Source organism: Rhinoderma darwinii, chromosome 4, assembly GCF_050947455.1.
Source record: "Rhinoderma darwinii isolate aRhiDar2 chromosome 4, aRhiDar2.hap1, whole genome shotgun sequence".
NCBI classification, from domain to species: domain Eukaryota; kingdom Metazoa; phylum Chordata; class Amphibia; order Anura; family Rhinodermatidae; genus Rhinoderma; species Rhinoderma darwinii.
The window spans coordinates 248,287,394-248,301,385 of record NC_134690.1 but is presented as its reverse complement, the minus strand read 5'-3'; the positions used below and the strand labels follow the sequence as shown (position 1 = coordinate 248,301,385).

Here is a 13,992-nt window from a genome sequence, read left to right as displayed (position 1 = left end):
CACCGCATGTAGTCTGAAATTTCACAAGACCAAAAGGAGACTGAGCAGCAATAATCAAACAGGAAATGCATTCATGAAAAACAACGTTATAGGTGTGTATTTCATGTATATTTCATTTTTATTTTTTTTATCTCTCTTCTTGAAAGCTCTGTATTCTTTTATATACTTTTCTATGACCGTCTCATATTCCAGAATATCTGATCATTTACACAGGTCCTACTGAGGCTGGATTAAAGGAAATCCAATTAATTAGGATATTCTAGTTATCAATGCTTCTCTTTGATATTTGCTTCAATTTGTATCAGAAATCCAAACTAGTTCAATGGCTGTAAAAATAATCTTCCCTGCAGCGTCAGTATCATATGTGTGTTGTTTTAAACCAATTTGGTTTGTATATTGTATTTATGTAATAGCTCATTAGATAAGGCTTAGACAATGAAATGAAAGGAGTCATCTGTTCCAGAGCGGGAGGTTTGTGACTTTACCATATGTGGTGTACAAATTCTCCCTGTGCTATAGACAGGTGAATACGAATGTGACAGCTGTAAGTGTGAGTGCCTGTCAGATGTGTTTGACAACAACAGCTGTGTATTCTTTGGGAGTTCTACACGCATATTTATAACCTATGTAGTTACCAGTTATTTACATCTGCGTTCTCAAGTACATGTGAAATGATGACAACTATTTCTATAGGCATCAGAAACGGTTTAACGGTATGAAGTCCAAATTAAAATGAGCTTACCAGCCTTCAGAGTCTCAAAGTCCATGAGCATACGATAGGCAGTGCAAGGGTTAACACCGAGTGTTGCAGCAGTGAGGAGAGTGATGTCTCTACTAATAGGTATTACTTCATTGGACTTGCAAACTGCTTCAGTTCTCCATGTACCTATTGTTTAAGAAAACACATTTTTAGTTTGGCTTAACAGTAAGGCTATGTTCACACAAGGCGGAAACGCTGCGCAAAGTACACAGCGTATCCGCTCTGGAGCCCGTAGAGAATTCCAACTGAAAAACCGCACCAAATTGTGTTTCAGTTTAACATACGGAATGTGTTCTGCAGAAAACAGCAGGTAAAAAAACATACTTACCCTTAGTCATGGCGACGCGTCCCTCTGACGTCCTGCTGCCCGGCCTCCTGGGATGACGTTTTATCCCATGTAACCGCTGCAACCTGTGATTGGCTGAAGCTATCACATGGGATGAAACGTCATATCTGGAGGCCGGGCTGGATGCAGGAGCAGAGAGATCTGGCTATGTATAAGCTTTTTATTTTTCTGAGTTTTTCCACCGCAAAAATTGCAACATCTGCTATTTGTTGCAGGTTTTACCTCCCCATTGAATACAATGGGGAAAACTCGCAACAGAAAACCAGCAGTTCTGCTGCATAAATTGACATGCTGCTGATTAAAAAACCGCACCGCCGTTCATTTTATGAATGTTTTTGTAGCGGACTTTCCGCAATGAAACACGTTGTGGAAAATCAGCACTACTTACGCTATGTGTGGACATACCCTAACTGTGTAGTTTTCTCTTATAAGAGTGAAAAGGTAAGTCATATCTGAAGTAAAAAACTGCTACTGTAGCATATACAGTATTACTAGTATTACACAGCTTGAGAAAACGGAATAGGGTTCTTTAGGATTTAACATTGATGGCCATTCCTAGGCCTTTAATGTGTGATCTGCTGCGGTTCAACAGCCAGGACCCCCACTACACTGCAGTACATGACATAGCGCTGAACATATGCGTATATGGCTGTGATCAGGGGTGTAACTATGAAAGACTGGGCCCCATAGCAAACTTTTGACAGGGCCTCCCCTTCCCCGCCCGTATCCCCCGCCCTTCCGACAATGAACATTTACCAGTTTTATGTGCAATGTAAAAATATAGCTAGGGCGCCAAGTGTACTCTTATTAACCTTTTGTTACAAATAGTAACAAACAGTTAAGCACTGATATTATAACATTTACTACCACTTAATAGTTATTCCATAGTCATAAGTTATTAAAAAAACTGACCCGAAACTTAAAGCACCGGTACACACCCCTGTAGATAGTGCCACCCACAACCCCCTTTGTAGAGAGTGGCACACACAATTCCCCCTTGTACATAGTGCCACACAGCCACGGGAGCCCCCCTTCTAGACAGTGCCTCCAAACAAATAAAAAACCTTATACTCACCTAGCTCTGTTCCCACAGCTTCCTCAGCAGCTTGAGGGGAGCCTTGCGTAGGCTGGAATGATTTAATAACGTTATCCCACTTTCCTGCGCAGAGATCCTGTCCCAGCGCCTTATAGGCTGCAGGCCTAACGTGGCCTGCAGCCTAGTAAACAGCAGAGCAGGGAGCTAGCACCCTGCTCTGCAATAATGTTCAATTGTATCTGCGTCCTAAGGGTCCTGGATGCGCGCTACTAGCGATGCCACTGGGAATGAGGGGGCCCATGCCACCCGGCACATAAAGTTATGTGTTGGGCCAGGAGGCACGGGCCCCCTCATGACACTTTGTACTGATGCTCAGCTCCAGGCAAGTAAATTAGGCTGAGCAATAGGACAAAGCACGGCAGCATGGACTAGAGCAGTGCTGTGTCGGATACTGCAATACTTGCTGCTCATTAGGGGTTGTAGATGTCTTCGGGGATGGACCCCCATTGTTCACACATTGATAATTCATCCTAATGTTTAATTCTGGAAAGCCCGTTTAAGCTGGGCATACACATAAGCAGTATGGTACACAGAGCAAAAAAGATTATAGGATCTCCGCTAGAACCGCCTGAACTCAGTACAAGTCGTACGGTGCCAACCAGGGAATAACAAATCATAAAAAACAAAAAAAAGGGGGGAGATAGAGTGAAAAGCGGGGGTAAGAAAAAAAAAACCCTGGTAGAAAGGAGGCACTCGGCTGGGCATTAGTATATAAATATCAAAATATTTTATTAGCAAATATAAATAAAAGAAAAAGTATCACTGTGTGTGATCCTGCATCCAAAAACAAGCCCGGCCGGGTGAAATTATTTACAAAGCACAAGTAAAAAATTTCACCTGCATATACATACGGACATAAATATATTTCCTTCACATAAAGAGTGTCTTGTACAAACACTAAATATTAGTAATAACATATAGGTATAAGGCATATTATCAATGGGATTTAATAATATTATACATAAATCCAGCAACGTGAAACTGGGAGTAATCAGTCTGAATAGTGTAATACCATAAGGAATGAAAATATACTAACATTGTCATGCCGTAATACTCAAGGAACACAAGCTGTTTAGAATATAAGAAGGCAAATCTACATGGAATTTGTTATATAGCTATATTCGTTATATAGCTAAAATGGGTATTTTCCCAGTGGTTGGACATAAAACCAATTCGAAGTTCAACTGCATATTAAAGAGGACAAAATATTCCGACAACAACATAAGTCAATCAGACCATTTACTTATCACCATGATGATGCCTTATCAACGGCAGGCTTGGCATAGGTTGTGGGTAATGATCCAATAAGTCCAGCCAGTAAGTCGGTTCGGATAGGTCTTAATGATGCTACCATCACAGAAGTTGAAATAATAGAAAGTAAAAGGCCAAAGATAAGGCCAAATGCAATGAGCGTACGAGGCGCATATGTGTCCACCAACGCTTCCAAAAATGTCTCTACAGCTATAGGTAATGGTTGCCAAGTTAAGGCCAAGAATACAGGCAGATCCAGTGAACATAAACAGCATTTGTGTCCATCAGCTGATCCCATGAGTTTCTGGCGTGTGACGTCCGAGTATAGACGGCACGCCGACGCGTTTCCTCACTACTTGACTTTCTCATAGCGTGCATAGCAGCACTAGCAGGTCAGTGCATACAATGGTATTCAACTTAGATTATAAAATATAAAACACATAATTTTGGATCCTCCCTGGTTGGATATCACCAGTTAAGAAAAAAAGGCGGAAAAGAAAGTTAGAATTAAAGATTAAAGAATAAAAATAATAAATGAAAAAAACAAAAAAGAAGAAAGAGAAAAAATAAAAGAGAAAATAATTAAATTAAATAGAGACAATAGATGAAGAGGAAAATAGTAGCGGACTGGACAGCAGGTAGCATGTTATAGAGCAGGAGGAACTGTGCAGATTGATATATAGTTTTGTGGAAAACGATTCAGATTAACTTGTAATTTATTAATTCAAACCTCTGCTTATGCTGGGCCTAAAAGTCCTATCTTTGTATTCATGCTCATACAAGAAAGACTCTTAAACATTGAGTGAGACCGACAATTCGACAATTGGACTCCTAAGCCCAGAATGAGCAGAGTTGAGCGACTGTATTTCTTTTAAAGGGGGATTACTCGAAAACCCCACGTTACACTCTTACTATGAAGAAACGACTGAAATTTTTTTCCATTTAAAGGAACCCCTAATTATTTTTTTATTTTTTTTACCTCCGATCAAGCATGGTGTAGGATTTTAAAACTTTGTATACTGGCTGAGATTTGTTGCCTGCTCCGCTTGCCCCGATGCTAAGCATCTTAGGGAAGACTGTAATTCGTTTTTCATTTATGCTGCAAAAGTGACCGTGTCTGCTGGTGTCTGCTGGGGAATCCTGTAGCAGGTTCAGAGGAACCCCAGAATTCCATGGAAACCTGGTTGGGAATTACTGTATTGAGAGATAGGACACTTAGCATCACAGTTAAGCCATATACACACAGCAAAATCGTATCCACAGGTCCTGTACAGTGGCTCACAGAGTCCCTACAGTTTCACGTTATGGAGCTGAATGCACTTCATGAGTTGCTGTATTATGTGTAGCATGATATTTTCCTCTAGAAACAATAAAATATAGAGGTATAGTGTGGGACCATAGCTGTCTATAGGTGTTGTATTTGGAATCTGTATAACATAGTTACATAGGTTGAAAAAAAAGACACAGGTCCATTGTCATGAAGGGTCTGTGGACCCACTGGGCCGTACCGCCTTGGCAGTAAGGAAGCTGGCCAACAGGGAGCACGTGAGAGTCTATAGTTCTATAGGTACCTGTGGCAGCTCGGACATTACAGTATCCCCCCCTCTTACGCCCCCTCTTCTTGGGACCAGAGCAAGAGAGAAACTTCTTCAGAAGGGTAGGAGCATTGAGGTTCTCCTCTGGCTCCCAAGACCTTTCTTCAAGACCAAACCCCCTCCAAACCATCAAATAAAAGGTCTTTCCTCTCACTTTTTTGGTGTCCAGGATCTCTTGAACCTCAAAGGTGTCTGAAGGGCTGCTGGATGCAACCACAGGGCTAGGAGTCTTGGTGTAGCGGTTCAGGACCACCGGCTTCAGGAGGGATACGTGGAAGGAGTTGGGGATCTTGAGGGTAGGAGGCAGCCGAAGCTTATAGGCAACTGGGTTGATCCGCTGTAGGATCTCAAAGGGTCCGAGGAACCTGGGAGCAAACTTGCATGATGGCACCCTTAGTCGGATGTTCCTGGAACACAGGACCCAGTGCCAGGAGGAAACTGAGGAGGTTCTCTTCTCCTTGTGTCAGCCTTCCGTTTCATGCGGTTGACTGCCATTAGGATGGAGGATCGAGTCTGCTGCCAGATCTGCAGAAAGTCTCTAAACGTGGAGTCAGCCGCTGGCACTTCGGAAGTGTCGGGTACCGGGAGAGGGATTCGTGGGTGCTGGCCGTAGACAATGAAGAACGGTGTATTCCTTGTGGACTTGCTGGTATGATTATTGTATGAGAACTCTGCCCATGGGAGCAACTGCACCCAGTCATCATGTTGCTTGGAAATGAAGTGGCGTATGTAGTTCTCCAAAATCTAATTAATCCTCTCGACCTGACCATTGTTCTGAGGATGGTAGGCTGATGAAAAGTCCAATTTCACACTGAGGATTCCGCAGAGGGCTCTCCAGAACTTCGAGGTAAACTGAACCCCCCGATCAGACACAATATGCTGCGGCAAGCCGTGCAGGCGAAAGATGTGTTGGATGAATAGCCTGGCCGATTGAGGAGCAGAAGGAAGACCGGTCAGAGGAACGAAGTGGGCCATCTTCGAAAATCGATTCACCACCACCCAGACAGCACTGCATCCAGCAGAGAGAGGCAGGTCCATAACAAAGTCCATAGCTATATGCTGCCAGGGAGCATTGGGCACAGGCAATGGCTGGAGCAGACCAGCAGGTCTGGAGTGAGCGGCCTTATTGGCTGCACATGCAGAACAGGCAGAAACAAAGTCCATAATCTCCTTGAGTAGCGTGGGCCACCAGAAATGACGAGCAATCAGATCCCGGATCTTACGGGCCCCTGCGTGACCTGCCAGTCTAGAGGAGTGTCCCCAGCGGAATATTCTTCCACGATCAGCCAGGCGCACAAACGTCCTCCCTGGAGCAATGTCCCCAACTTGCAGGGGATTGACCGAGATAATGCAAGACGGATCGATAATATTCTGTGGACTCTCCAAGGTGTCTTCCGTCTCAAAAGACCTGGACAAGGCATCGGCCCTCACATTCTTGTCGGCCGGGCGATAATGGAGCTCGAACTGAAACCTAGTAAAGAATAGTGACCACCTGGCCTGACGAGGGTTCAGCCGTTGGGCCGTCTGGAGGTAGGTCAGATTCTTGTGGTCTGTAAAAATTAGGATCGGATGAGCTGCGCCCTCTAATAGATGTCTCCACTCTTCCAGAGCCAATTTGATGGCTAGTAACTCCCGATCCCCAATCGAGTAGTTGCATTCTGCGGAAGAGAAGAGCTTGGAGAAATATCCACATACCCTTGACTTGCCCTTCGGACCTCTCTGGAACAAGAGTGCACCAGCACCGACAGAGGATGCGTCTACCTCCATTGAGAACTGCAGAAAGATATCCGGATGATGGAGGATAGAGGCTGTCGTAAAGGCACTCTTCAGGCTGTTGAATACGGACTCTGCCTCGTTAGTCCACACCTTGGCATTCATACCCTTCTTAGTAAGGTAAGGCCTCGTGCACACTTCCGACACGGTTTACACGGCCGTTTTTGACGGATCCGTGTGTACGTTTTGCCGGCCGTGTACAATCTCGTGTGCACTCCGTGTTTCCGTTTCCGTGCGCCGGGCATGGTACTGTCCAGGGTGCTGAAAGAGTTAATGGGCTGCTCTTTCAGCACCCTGGACAGTACCGTGCTTGGCGCTCGGAAAATAAAATTTTAATGTAATAAAATAAAAAAATAAAATAACAAATAAATAAATAACATTGTTTATACTTACTTTCCTCCTGTCCGGCCTCCAGCGTTGACGTTTCATCCATGTCGCCGCTGCAGCCAATCACAGGCTGTAGTGGCGGTCACGCACGTCAGGATGACGTCAGAAGGCCGGCCTCCAGGGATGATGCTTCATCTCACGTGACCGCCTCTGCAGCCAATCACAGACTGCAGCGGCCTCTGCAGCCAATCACAGGCTGCCGCATCATTCTGGAAAGTCGGACTGGAGGAAGAAGAGGGACTCGTCACCAAGACAACGACCGGGTAAGTATGAACTGATTTTTATTTTATTTTTAATCAGCAGCCTCTTTTCTCTATCAGTGATTGATAGAGACAAGTGGATGCCGATTAGTGTAATATTTCTGTTATGTTTTACTGCCCGCCCGGCCGTTGCGAATCCCAGAAAGCGCTGTATGGCCCTCAAGCCTTGAGGACATTGCCATTCCGGACAAGACTTTACCTTCTCAGGATCCATCTCGAGACCTCGATTCGAGACAATGCAGCCCAGGAAGGGTAGCGCATCTCTGTCAAACACGCACTTCTCCAGCTTGGCGTACAGACGATTCTCCCTTAATCGTAGCAGAACTTGACGGACATGTCTCTGGTGCATTATAGGATCTGTAGAAAAAATCAAGATGTCATCGAGGTAGACTACAACACAAACATAGAGGAGGTCACAGAAAATGTTATTCACAAACTCCTGAAAGACCATGGAAGCATTACACAGGCCGAAGGGCATTACTAGATATTCATAGTGTCCATCACGGGTGTTAAATGCAGTCTTCCATTCATCACCCTGACGAATCTGGACTAGGTTGTAAGCCCCACGCAGGTCTAGTTTAGAAAAAATCCTGGCACCACGTATACGATCAAACAGTTCCGAGATCAGTGGCAATGGAAATTTATTCTTTACCGTGATCTGGTTGAGACCTCTGTAGTCAATGCAAGGACGAAGAGAGCCATCTTTCTTTTTGACAAAGAAGAATACGGCTCCTGCCGGGAAGGAAGACTTCCATACGAAGCCCCTCTCCAAGTTCTCTTTCACATAGGCGGACATGGACATAGTCTCTGGCAAGGAGAGAGGATATACCCTACCACTGGGAAGGGATGCACCAGGAATCAGTTCAATAGGGCAGTCATACGCCCGATGTGGAGGCAATGTCTCCGCCTCCCTCTTGCTGAAGACGTCCGAAAATGCAGCATAATGACTCGGCAATCCAGCCAATGACCGAGGTAGCGGAAGCTGAGCCGAACGAATCTGCACCAGGGAACGACCTTGACACTCAGGGCCCCATTGGAGAACCTCTCCAGAATTCCAGTCCAGGACTGGGGCATGCAGTTGGAGCCAAGGCAGACCCAGCAGCACAGGGTTGACAGCTTTGGACAGGACATAGAAAGACAAAAGTTCGGAGTGAAGGGCTCCCATCTGGAGCCTCAGCGGCTTGGTCACAGCTATAACTGGGTCTGGAAGAGGTAGTCCATTCACTGAGGCAACTGTCAACAGGCTCTCCAGGGGGGTAGTGGGCAATTGCAGAAGGCCTACCAGATCTCTGCGGATGAAATTAGCAGTGGATCTAGAGTCCAGATATGTAGAGACCTGATGCGTTCTCTCGCCAGACACAATGGTCACAGGTATGGACAATTTAGATGGAAGACCACCTTTACCCAAGGTTGTCACTCCTAGCAACCCTAGGTTTTTGGATCTTTGGGGACACAGGCGCACAAGATATCCATCAAGACCGCAATAAAGACAGCATCCAGATGTGCGTCTGCGTTGCTTCTCCTAGATAGATAACTTATGCTGGTCCATTATCACAGACTCTTTAGGAGCATCGACATCTGAGAACAGCAGAGATTGCTGCAAAGTAGAAACCAAACTGGAGTGGGCTCCCTCCCGTTGAACCTCTTGGAGGTGTTCCCAGATCCGTATATTAATCCGGGCGGCCAGTAGGATGAGGTCGTCCAGGGTAGACGGCAGATCTCGGATGGGAAGTTCGTCCTTAATTCTGGAAGCCAGTCCATGCCAGATTGCAGCCATCAGAGCCTCATTGTTTCATAACAATTCTCCCGCCAGGGTGCGGAAGTGGATGGCATAGGTTAATCAAAGATGTTGCTGCAGAAGAGACTCGATCAGGCTCCTCAAACACCATGCGAAACGTCCGGAAGAAGGCTTTGAAGTCACGGTTCTCTGGAACTTGTTTCTCCCAGATAGGGTTCGCCCAATCAAGGGCCTTATCGGTCAGGAGAAAAATGATGAAAGCGACCCTTGTGCCATCGGATGAAAATGTCTTACTATACAGGCTGAAGTGGATCAGGCACTGGTTCAAAAATCCACGACCGGTACTGGCTTCTCCATTATAGCGGTCAGGAAGTGGCAAAGAAACACGCGGGTCAACACTGCCAAGAGGTGTAGTAGGAGGAACAGCAGCTTGTGCCTCCTGCCGATGCGCAAGGATGTTCAACGCCTGGAGGAGTTGGTCCTGTCAAGACCGTAGATCCAGCATATCCGCTCGCATCTCCTGTGACATCGTCATGGTCTTGAATCGACCAGCGGGGTCCATGGCCTGAGCGTACTGTCACGAAGGGTCTGTGGACCCACTGGGTCGTACCACCTTAGCGGTAAGGCAGCTGGCCAACAGGGAGCAGGTGAGAGTCTATAATTCTATAGGTACCTGTGGCAGCTCAGACAGCAGCAGGGCAGGCTAGGCTGGAACTGGGTAGCAGGCGGACGTCAGGCGAGGTCAAGCAGGTCAGACGTGGAACAGCACGACACGACTTTGGCACACACAGTGCTAGACAGGGTGGTATGGAAATGCAAGGAACAGGAACTGGAACACATACAGGAACTGGAACACACTAGGAGGCTATGACATAGACAAATTATAGTGAACAACAACAACTCTCAGGCATCGAACTAGGGGGCTGGGCCCATCTTATAGTCCAGGGTACTTACGGGTCAAAGTTCGTCCACAATGTCCGGTGCGCGCGCTGCCCCTTTAAGAGCTCGTGCACCCTATGGGATCCGGCTGAGGTGAGTTGACGCGAGCGCTGGCGTCTCCTGAGGATGAGGCTGGGGCCAGCGCTTGTCGACTCGTGGCTGCGGCTGTCAGGAGGGGAACGGAGCTGACAGCCCGCAGCCACGGACATTACATCCATCAGGTTCAACCTTTCTCAATAAATTACCCGTCATTCATTGCTTGATTAATTATAACCCTCAATGCCATTTGTCAGTGAATAATCATCTAGCCTTTTTTTAGATGCTGACATAGTATCTGCCATCGGTACCTCTTGGGGAAGGCATTCCATAGCTTGACCACTCTAACTGTAAAGAACCCTTTTCTATATTGATGTCTCAAACGTCTTTTTCCACACGCAATGGGTGTCCCCTGGTCCTTTGTAGAGTCCATGGAAGGAACAGATCATGTGCTAGTTCTCTGTATGGAGCACACATATACTTATACATTAACATAACCTCTAAGACGTCTTTTTTCCAAGCTTTTGTATTTATCTCCTCATAGAAACCGAGCATGTTGGTAAGGCATGATCTATTTTTTATGAATCCATGCTGGTAATCAGTAATTAGACTTTTCTCTGCTATGTACTTTTGTTGTTCATCTCTTAAAATACAATCAAATATTTTACATACCACAGATGTCAAACTTACTGGATGGTAGTTACTCAGTTCCACCTTTTTACCCTTCTTAAATATTGGTACAACATCAGCTGTCCCCAAATCCTGTGTCCCTGATCCTGTTACAAGAGAGTCTAAGAAGATGAGATACAATGGTCTTTCCAATACTGAGCATAATTCTCTTAATACCCGTGGATGAATGCCGTCTGGGCCAGGATATTTATCAATATTTAATTTGCTCAGACGCAGCTGTACTTCCTCCTGTGTTAAGCAGGTAATATTGGGTGGGGAACCTTTATTACTGTCCCCCTGAATATCTGGTACTGGCAGCTCATCAGTGAACACAGAGGAAAAGTACGTGTTTAATACCTCAGCCCTCTCTTTGTCCTCTACAATTATATTCCCATGCTCATCTTTAAAAGGGCCAATATTATGAGATTTGTTCTTTTTGGCATTAATATATTTATAAAAATTTTGGGATTTATTTTAATGTTGTTATTGCTTTGTTTTTCTGTAGATAACTTTGCTAACGTGATTTCATTTTTACATTTTTGAGATCTTTGTAAATCTGTTTTTTTTTGCTCAGCCCTCAGTCTTCAATGTTTTGAATCCTTTTTGTTTTTGGCCTCATTCACACGACCGTAGCCATGTGCACAGCCGTGATTTTCGTGTCGGCCGGGGGCGGAGTGTCACCCGCAAGCCACCCACAAATCACGGGCTTTGCACATGGCCGCGTCCATTATTTCCTATGAGCCTGGGCTCCTGGGCCATGCATGGACTGTGGAAACCACAGCCGTGTGCATGGCCCCATAGGAATGAATGGGGCCGCAATTCTCCCGTGGATTTTCGGGGGAATTGCAGACGCAAAAGCACGTTTGTGTGCATGGAGCCTTTGTCTTACTATATTCAGTAACTCCCTATTCAGCCATAATGGTCTCTTTTTATTCCTAGACATTTTGTTACCAGTGGGTATAAACTTACTACACGATTCATGTAATATATCTTTAAAAACGTCCTATTTATCTTCAGTATTCGTATTTACCACTGCATGATCCCAGTCAACAAGACGAAGCGCTTCCCTCAGTCGATTGAATATTGCTTTCCTAAAATTCTAGGTTTTTGTTGCTCCCTTTCGGACTGTTTTATTGAAAATGATATTAAAACTTCCCATATTGTGGTCACTATTGCCCAAGTGCTCCCGGACCTCCACATCTGATACTGTGTCTGTTCTATTAGATAAGATCAGATCCAGCACAATATCCCCTCTGGTTGGTTTATTAACCAACTGACTGAAATACTTGTCATCAATTGTGCATAAAAATTTCTGGCTTTTAGCACATCCGGCAGGCCCCTATTTCCTAATTAATGTCAGGATAGTTAAAATCCCCCATAATAAGGACCCCATTATTATTTGCTGCTTTTTTTATTTGTTGCAGCGTTTCATCCTCAGCCTGTTCCACTATGTTCGGTGGCTTATAACAAACTCCAATCAGTAGTTTACCGTTATTAACCACTCCATGTATATTTACCCATAAAGACTACACACTGTCACAGTCTCCCCCAATGTCTTCATTCAGGACTGGTCTTAGGCTGGATTCTACAAACAGACAAACCCCTCCCCCTTTTTTATCCCTTCTGAATACGGTGTAGCCCCCCACATTTCTTACCCAGTCATGGCTCTCATCCAGACAGGTTTCTGTTATGCCCACTACATCATAATCCATGTCGATCAATAGAATCGCCAACTCGTCCATTTTACTTGCAAGACTTCTTGCATTCACCAGCATACAGTGATGTAACTTCCGCGGTAGCAGCCGTAGCGGCTGCTATGAGGCCCGCGGCTTGAGGGGGCCCGTGCCGCCAGCCAACACGCCCCACCATATGCCCGGTGGCGCCGCTAGCAGCCGTTATGGCTGCTACAGCAGTAGCGCCGTTACTACGGGGCCCGCGCCGCCGAGTCTCTAACAAGTATGGGCCGGGTGACACAGGCCCTCTCATGCCTGTAGGCGTCACTAGCACCGGAGGGGGCCCCGGGGCTAGCGACAGCCACCCCGTCTTGCAGTAATTGTACCTGCATCTATAGCACGCAGGTACAAATACATGCATTAGCGCTGAATGGCTGGGCATGTTCCGTGCCCGACCATTCAGCGCCTTACAATGACGCTGATTGGCGGGGCAAAATGATTTGCCCCGCCAATTCACGCCTTTCAACTACGCTAGCGGCGCGATGGCGTCATCCATGACTGAAAGGCGCTGATTGACGGGTCAAGTCCTTCTGCCCTGGCGTCGTTCAGCTCCAGCAGACCTGCTCAGAAGAGAGCAGGTTTGCATTGCCATCGGACAGCGCGGGAACGGGATCATGTGAGTATGTAAAGTTTTTAGTTTTTTCCTAATAAAACTGTGAGTGGCATTATCTATAGTGGGGGCTCTATCTACAGGGGGTAGGTTGTCTATATGTGGGAATGTGGGCCACTATATAGGGGGGTCTATATGTGGGGCACTATCTACAGGGGGTCTATATGTGGGGATGTGTGGCACTATATTTAGGGGGGTCTATACGTTTGGATGTGGGCCACTATATACAGGGGGTCTATATGTGGGCCACTATATACCGTTGGTCTATATGTGGGCCACTATATACAGGGGGGTCTATATGTGGGGATGTGGGCCACTATCTACAGGGGGTCTATATGTGGGGATGTGGGCCACTATATACAGGGGGGCTATATGTGGGGATGTGGGGTACTATCTACAGGGGATCTATATGTGGGCCACTATATACAGGGGGAGCTATATGTGAGACACAATACAGGGGTGGGCTATATGTAGAGCACTATCTATAGGTGAGCTATTTTTAGGGCACTTTCTATAGGGTGGGCTATATGTGGGACACTATATACAGAGGTGGGTTACCTGTGGGGCACTAGCTACAGGGGGGCTATATGTAGGGCACTGTCTACAGGGTGGGCTACATGTGGGACACTATACACAGGGGGTGCTATATGTGAGACACTATCTACAGAGGTGGGCTATACGTGGAGCACTATCTATAGGGGAAGCTATATGTAGGGCAGCATGGTGGCTCAGTGGTTAGCACTATTGCCTTGCAGCTCTGGAGTCCATATGTGAGCACTATCTACAGAGGGTTGTATGT

At 46.1% G+C, this 13,992-nt stretch overlaps 1 protein-coding gene across 1 annotated transcript in view; it reads right to left on the bottom strand.

The window, feature by feature from the left end:
- Positions 1 to 13,992, bottom strand: part of LOC142761070 (enoyl-[acyl-carrier-protein] reductase, mitochondrial-like) — an 87,267-nt gene that overhangs the window by 21,662 nt on the left and 51,613 nt on the right. Inside the window, exon 4 of the mRNA XM_075864260.1 lies at positions 743 to 886. Within this exon, the coding sequence (XP_075720375.1) occupies positions 743 to 886 (144 nt within the window). The remainder of the gene's footprint in view (positions 1 to 742; positions 887 to 13,992) is intronic.